The 7,771-nt window shown below is 51.5% G+C and overlaps 2 protein-coding genes across 2 annotated transcripts in view; both read right to left on the bottom strand.

Moving 5' to 3' along the window:
* LOC105519239 (spectrin beta chain, non-erythrocytic 4-like) overlaps positions 1–2,004 on the bottom strand; it is a 19,683-nt gene extending 17,679 nt beyond the window's left edge. The window contains exons 1-4 of the mRNA XM_011952542.1: positions 1,977–2,004; positions 1,402–1,526; positions 1,218–1,302; positions 606–802 (exon numbers count right to left, since the gene is read on the bottom strand). Coding sequence (XP_011807932.1) covers positions 606–802; positions 1,218–1,302; positions 1,402–1,526; positions 1,977–2,004 — 435 coding nt within the window. The remainder of the gene's footprint in view (positions 1–605; positions 803–1,217; positions 1,303–1,401; positions 1,527–1,976) is intronic.
* Positions 2,005–6,001: 3,997 nt separating this feature from the next.
* SPTBN4 (spectrin, beta, non-erythrocytic 4) overlaps positions 6,002–7,771 on the bottom strand; it is a 118,939-nt gene continuing 117,169 nt past the window's right edge. The window contains exon 28 of the mRNA XM_011952541.1: positions 6,002–6,595. Within this exon, the coding sequence (XP_011807931.1) occupies positions 6,257–6,595 (339 nt within the window). The 3' untranslated portion in view covers positions 6,002–6,256. The remainder of the gene's footprint in view (positions 6,596–7,771) is intronic.

The raw sequence follows: 7,771 nt of genomic DNA, 5'->3' as shown, positions 1-7,771 counted from the left end.
TTTGAGATGGAGCCTTGTTCTGTTGCCCAGGCTGGAGTGCAGTGGCACGATCTAGGCTCACTGCCTGCAACCTCTGCCTCCCAGGTTCAAGTGATTTTCCTGCCTCAGTCTCCCGAGTAGCTGGGATTACAGGTGTGCACCACCTTGCCCAGCTAATTTTTGTATTTTTAGTAGAGATGGGGTTTCAATATGTTGGCCAGGCTGGTCTCAAACTCATGGCCTCAAGTGATCCACCCATCTTGGTCTCCCAAAGTGCTGGGATTACAGGCATGAGCCATCACACCTGGCCTAATCCTTTTTATTACCAGTCTCTTCACCTAATTATTCAAGTCTCTAAACAGAATCCCCCAGGCCAGTCCCCCCTCCCTCTCCCCATCCCAGGCACCATCCCTCTGCTTGTTCTTCCCCTATCACATCCCTGACATTCTGGGCTGTCACTGGTGACAGGTCTGTCCCTCTGCTCCACTGGGAGCCTAGCAAGGGTCTTGGCACTCACACAACACAAGACTAAGCACCATGTCCGGGTGTGTCTGTCTCATATAGAGCCATGGGTTTGGGGGTCTTGGTGGGGGTGGGGTTAATGGGGCAGGATCTGGGGAGCTGACCGTGGTCAGGCGCCGCAGAGAGCTGAACCTCTCTTCCCAGGCTGCAGCCGCTTTGCGAAAGGCCTCATGTCGCCGGATAAGCTGCTCCACCTCATCCACGCTGCTGCCCAGCTCCCGGCTCTGCAGGAGCGGCTCCTGGGCTGTCAGCCAGGCATCAGCCACCACCGCCTCCTGGGCAAACTGGTGCACCTCCAGCACTGAGGAGGGGCATGCAGGGTAAGGATTCTAGGGCATCTGGAGCCCTTCCTGGGGCAATGGCTGTTTCCCCTGGCCTTCCACACCCCTGCGGCTTTCCATACCCCAGCCCTGACCATCCTGGGCTCTGCAGGAATGACAGAAGCTGGGGCTATTTCAGTGGGCATCATTCCTCCTTTCTGACTCCCATTTCTCCTTCCTTAATGTCCCCCACCCAGGACTTTAAGACTTTTTTTGGGGGGTGGGTATTCTATGGCAAGGCAGGGCCCTTGTCCACCCTTCCAGGCTCTTATGTTTGCTTCTGGAGACCCATGGGTAGGGTGCAAAGCATGCTCCTGTCACCCTCTGGGCCTTGGCTGGACAGGCTGGAGCATGTCCCTGTGCCCTTGAGCCACGTATGCCTGGGCCCCCACTCACTCTGCTGCAGCCACTCCCAATGGCGGTCCCACTTTTCCGACACCTCCTCCTTCCTGGTTCCCAGCTTGTCCAGCTGTGCCTGGATCTGGGAGTGGCAGGTGGGTGGGAGGGAAGTCAGGGTGTGGAATGGCTTCCACCCCAATGTGCCCAGGTGGCAGAGGGGGACCCCCTCCCTGCTCCCCACCTCATCAGCCATGGCACTTTTGTTGAGCAGCAGAGATCGCCCCAGCTCCTGGCAGGCAGTCAGCTCAGGCACCCGCGCCTCCAGCTCAGTCTTCAGGCCCTGGTGGTAGTTCATGAGCACCTCCACTGATGACACGTCCCTGCAGTGGGTGGCAGGCAGGGATCTGAGCCACGGGCAGCCTCCTCAGCCTGCCCCGTACATATGGCTCCTGGTGACCCCGAATCCTTGAGGCTGACATCCCACACCACCTCGAGACACCTACTTTCTTTTCTTTTTTTTTTGGAGATGGAGTCTCACTCTATGGCCCAGGCTGGAATGCAGTGGGGCGATCTCAGCTCACTGCAAACTCCACCTCCTGAGTTCAGATGATTCTCCTGACTCAACCTCCTGAGTAGCTGGGATTACAGGCGCCCACCATCATGCTCAGCTAATTTTTGTATTTTTAGGACAGATGGGGTTTCACCATATTGGCCAGGCTGGTCTTGAACTTCTGACCTCAGGTGATCTGCCTGTCTCAACCTCCCAAAGTGCTGGGATTACAGGCATGAGCCACTGCACCAGGCTGAGACACCTACTTTCGATGACCAAGTTCTGAGGGCCCATGGTTCACTAATTCAATGATTCAAACTTTCTAAGTTTCTAAAATTTCACACTTTGGTGATTCTAATCTTCTAGGATTCCAAGATCCAAACTTCCTTTTTTTTTTTTTTTTAAGAGGGTCTTGCTCTGTTGCCCAGGCTGGAGTGCAGTGGCAAGATCACAGCTCACTGCAGCCTCAACCTCCTGGGCTCATGCAATCCTCCTGCCTCAGCCTCCTGAGTAACTGGGACTGCGGGTGCACACCATCACACCCAGCTAATTTTTTTATTTTCTGTAGAGACAGGGTCTTGCTATGTTGCCCAGGCTGGTCTCAAACCCCTGGGCTCAAGCAATCCACCTGCCTCAACCTCCCAAAGTTTGAGGCTATGGGCATAAGCCACCACACCCAGCCAAGATCCAAATTTTCTAACTTTTCCTAGCTATGCTTCTGAAGGTTCCACTAGCCAATGATTTTAACCTTGCAAGTCTGTGCTCTCCAAGGCAGTAGCCACTAGACATGTGAGCACTTGAAATGTGACCAGTCTGAATTTTGATATGAAGTGTAAAATGCACACCAGATTTTGTGGAGTTAGCATAGTAAAGAATGTAAAATGTCTCATTAATAGTTTTTTGTTGTGCAGTGGCACGATCCCCGCTCACTGCAACCTCCCCCTTCTGGGTTCAGGCGATTCCCCTGCCTCAGCCTCCTGAGTAGCTGGGATTACAGGTGCCCGCCACCACGCCTGGCTAATCTTTTTGTATTTTTAGTAGAAACAGGGTTTCAACATGTTTGTCAGGCTGGTCTCGAACTCCTGACCTCAGGCGATCCGCCCACCTTGGCCTCCCAAAGTGCTGGGATTACAGCCGCACCCGGCTTTTTTTTTTTTTTTTTCTGAGACGGAGATTTGCTCTTCTTGCCCAGGCTGGAGTGCAATGGCGTGATCTTGGCTCACTGCAGCCTCCACCTCCCAGATTCAAGCAGTTCTCCTGCCTCAGCCTCCCAAGTAGCTGGGATTACAGGCACCCACCACCAAGCCTGGCTAATTTTTTGTTCTGTATTTTTAGTAGAGATGGGTTTTCACCACGTTGGCCAGGCTGGTCTTGAACTTCTGGCCTCAGGTGATCCACCCGCCTTAGGCTCCCAATCTCTGCCGAGATTACAGGCATGAGCCACTGCGCCTGGCCTCATTAATAGTTTTATTTTTGTTGTTGTTGTTTTTGAGACAGACTGTCTGTCACCCAGGCTGGACTGCAGTGGTGCAATCTCCGCTCCACTGAGATTGGGAGGCTGAGGCGGGCAGATCACCTGAGGCCAGAAGTTTGAGACTGCCTGGCCTCATTAATAGTTTTAATATTGACTACCTGTTGAAGTGATAATACTTTGGGTATGTCAGGTTAAATAAAAATGTATTACTAAAATTAATTTTCATTTGCTTTGCTTTGTTAATATGGCCACAGATTTTAAAGTATATATGTAGCTCACATTTGTGGCTCATGTTATATAACCATTGGACAGCACCATTCTAAGCTATCTTATGTCCAAAACAAATTCCAAGTTTCTGAAGGTTCCATCAGATGGCAATCATGGCTTCATGCTATGGTTTGAATCTACCACTTAGGCTCAAGAGATCCTCCTGGCTTAGCCTCCAGAGTAGCTGGGACTACAGGCATGCACCACAATGCCCAACTAATTAAAAAAAAAATAATTTTTTTTAAAGAATCACCATGATTGACTAATTTTTTCTTTTTTGTAGAGATGGGGTCTCACAATGTTGTGTAGGGTGGTCTCAAACTCCTCGGCTCAAGTGATCCTCTTGCCTTGGCCTCCCAGTGTTGGGATTATAGGCATGAGCCACCTCTTCTGGCTACATTGGCCAAATGTTGACGGTTGTTCAAGCCACGTGTTCACGATACACATGTGGGTTACCTTTACTTTCCTGTATATTTAATTATTTTTTTTTTTTGAGATGGCATTTTGCTCTTATTGCCCAGGCTGCAGTGCAATGGCACAATCTTGGCTCACTGCAACCTCTACCTCCCAGGTTCAAGCAATTCTGCCTCAGCCTCCCGAGTAGCTGGGATTACAGGCGTGACCACCACACCCGGCTAAGTTTGTATTTTTAGTAGAGACAAAGTTTCTCTATGTTGGTCAGGCTGGTCTCGAACTCCCGACCTCAAGTGATCCACCCACCTCAGCCTCCCAAAATGTTGGGATTACAGGCGTAAGCCACCAAGCCCAGCTTTTTTTTTTTTTTTAGCATGGAGTCTCGCTCTGTTGCCCAGGCTGGAGTAGTGCAGTGGTGTGATCTCAGCTCACTGCAACCTCTACCTTCCAGGTTCAAGCAATTCTCCTGCCTCAGCCTCCCCAGTAGCTAGGATTACTGGCGTCTGCCACAATGCCCAGCTGATTTTTGTATTTTTAGTAGAGACGGGGTTTCGCCACATTGGCCAGGCTGGTCTCAAAGTCCTGGCCTCAAGTGATTCACCCGCGTTGGCCTCCCGAAGTGCTGGGAAGACAGGCATGAGCCACTGCGCCTGACCTATTTTTCTCAAATGTACACATCACATCACTCCACTCTGCTCTAAACTCTTGCATGGCTCCCACCTTCCTCATAGAGAAGGTATGCTCCTCACCATGTGTGGTTTCCAGGGTCCCAGTGGCCCTCTGACCTCACTTCCTCTTACCCTGGACTCCCTCACTTCCTCCCTCCATCTGGCCACAATGATCTCTAGTTCTTCCTCACACATGCCTAACTACAGCCCACCTCTGGGCCCTTGCACTTGTGGGTCCGTCCACCTAGAAAACTCTTCCCCCAAAACTTTACCTGACTCACCCATCACTTCATTCAGGTCTCCAGTCAAATGCATATCCTCAGAGAGACTTTGCCAGCTATCATTCCCTTCCTATGTATATATACCCATACTATATTTCTTTCTTTCTTTTTTTTTTTTTAGACGGAGTTTTGCTCTTGTTACCCAGGCTGGAGTGCAGTGGCAAGATCTTGGCTCACCGCAACCTCTGCCTCCTGGGTTCAAGCGATTCTCCTGCTTCAGCCTCCCAAGTAGCTTGGATTACAGGTGTCCGCCACCATGCCTGGCTAATTTTTGTATTTTTAGTAGAGACTGGGTTTCGCCATGCTGGTTAGTCTGGTCTCAAACTCCTGAGCTCAGGTGATCCACCTGCCTCAGTCTCCCAAAGTGCTGGGATTACAGGCATGAGCCATCATGCCGCGCCCCCATACTATATTTCAGAAAGTAGTAAGTGCTATGAGAATGCAATCTGTCTCAGGGCAAGGGCTTGGCCTTGCTCACCACGTGGCACACCATATGCATTTAATACATATTTACTGAGTAAATGAATGCAGGCTCCAGGCCCTGCATTCCCAGAAGCAATGCCAGGTGTCCCTGATTCCCCAGGTCCTTTTCTTCCTGGCCACACCGTGCGACTAAATTTCCAGCCTAGGTCAGGCACGGTGGCTCACGCCTGTAATCCCAGCACTTTGGGAGGCTGAGGCGGGTGGATCACTTGAGGCCAGGAGTTTGAGACCAGAGTGGCCAACACAGTGAAACCCCATCTCTACTAAAAACACAAAATTAGCCAGACATGGTGGTGAGTGCCTGTAGTCCCAGCTACTTGGGAGGCTGAGGCAGGAGAATCACTTGAACCTGGGAGACGGAGGTTGCAGTGAGCTGATACTGTGCCACTGCACTCCAGCCTGGTCGACAGAGCAAGACTGCGTCTCAAAAGAAAAACAATTTGCAGCCTCCCTGGCAGACAGGTTAGGCCACTAGACTGGCAGTGTGTGAGTGCTGGCTTTATCCCTAAAACCTTCTGTGTAATCCTCCTTCTGTCTTTTCCCATTTGCAGCGGGATGCAGAAGGTCCAGCATGTGACTCCCAGGGTGGCGTGATGGAAGGACCCTGGCTCCCAACCACCATGGGACAGGATTCTGCCGGACACTCACATCCAACCACTATGTGAGCAATAAGTCAATGCCTACTAATGAAGCCACTGCGATGCTGGAATTGTTACAATTCTTCACCCACCCTCACAAATACAGTCCCACACCTCCCTTGCCCATCCTGTCTTTAGCCTGTTTCATGCTGTGACATCCCATGGAGAGGGTAATAATGGGCAACTGGGAAGGACAGAGGACAGAAGGATGCCCTATGACCTAAGTCCCCAGTGACAGGCCTAAAAATGGGGTCTGAATACACACGAAGCACCTAGAACAGTGCCTGGCACACAGAGGTGCCACACAGATACTGGCTGTTGTCATTCGGTTGGGAAGGGGGCTGTCAATGGGCTGGGGTTGGCTGGGGGAGGCCGCCAGGGGCAGGCAGGAAGCCCAAGGAGGGATGAGGGGCACCTGGGCTTGTCAGCTGCCCCAATCTGGCTGGCGATGCCATCCATCCAGGAAAGCAGGTTGCGGACTTGGCTGTGGAAGCGCAGGGCGTCGGCCGTGGAGCTGACGTGCAGGCGGGCATCTTCGCAGGCTGACAGCAGCTCTTTCCAACCCTGCAGCACCTCCTGCTCCCGGCTAGCGATGGCTTCGGCATGTTCACCCGCATACACCGTCCGCAGCTGGGCCGCCCCCTCCTGCAGCTGCCGTACCTGAGGGGCATGCCAGGTCGGGCGCCAGCCCTCCACGGGGCCCAGGCTGTGCCCTCCCTCCCGCCATCTGCTCCAGCACGGAAGCCCAAGATATAAGGAGCCTCACACTGTGATCCCACAGCCAGGCTCCTGTCATATCTGCTGCCTGATTTCTCTTTGACTTACCCGCGTTCTGACTTCTTTTAGTTCTACTACCACGTCGCTTTCAGCCCACTGCCTGATTTGTTTTGGTCTGAGAGCTCTATTTCTATTGGGTCTGTCACCTATGTTTTCAGGCAGGCCCACCTCTACCTTGGGTCTTTCAGGAAACCCCTTTCCACTTTGATGTCTTTTAGATGTGCTAATTTTTTTTTAACTTGGTTTATTTCAAACCCACTCCTTCGTAGTAGCCCAGTTTCCTACATGATGTCTGTTCAATTGCTATTAGTCCCCTACCCAATTTCCATTCATTCTGCTGTATGTGTTCTGCTCACTCTGTCTTTCGGGTTTTGGGTTTTTTGTTTGTTTGTTTGTCTTGAGACAGGGTCTTGCTCTGTTGCCCAGGCTGCAGTGCAGTGGCGCAAACACAATTCACTGCAGCCTTGACACCCTGGGCTCAAGTGATCCTCCTGCCTCAGCCTACTAATAGCTGGAAGTACAGGTGCATGCCACTGCACCAGGATACATACATATATGTTGTAATAGAGATGGAGTCTCACTATGTTGCCCAGGCTCATCTTGAACTCCTGGGCTCAAGCAGTCCTCCCACCTCGGCCTCCCAAAGTGCTGAGATTATAGGCATGAGCCACTGCGCTCAGCCTGTTGCTCACTCTGTTGGTTAAATCTCCTGATTTCTTTTGGCGTGACCTCCCCATCTCTAACAGATCCACCACTTATTGCTGTCAATCTCTCAGCCTGATTTCTAAGTCATTTCTAAGTAGGATTTATAAAAATAATTGGGCTGGGCATGGTGGCTCATGCCTGTAACCCCAGCACTTTGGGAGGCCAAGGCAAGCAAACCACTTGAGGTCAGGAGTTCAAGACCAGCCTGGCCAACATGGTGAAACTGCATCTCTACTAAAAATACAAAAATTAGTTGGGTGTGGTGGCTCGCACCTGTACTCCCAGTTACTCAGGAGGCTGAAGGGGGAGAATCACTTGAACCCGGGAGGTGGAGGTTGCAGCGAGTTGAGATTA

This window comes from Colobus angolensis, unplaced genomic scaffold (assembly GCF_000951035.1).
Source record: "Colobus angolensis palliatus isolate OR3802 unplaced genomic scaffold, Cang.pa_1.0 Scaffold34, whole genome shotgun sequence".
NCBI lineage: Eukaryota > Metazoa > Chordata > Mammalia > Primates > Cercopithecidae > Colobus > Colobus angolensis.
The sequence above is the reverse complement of the archived record's forward strand: the minus strand, read 5'-3'. Positions and strand labels throughout refer to the sequence as shown.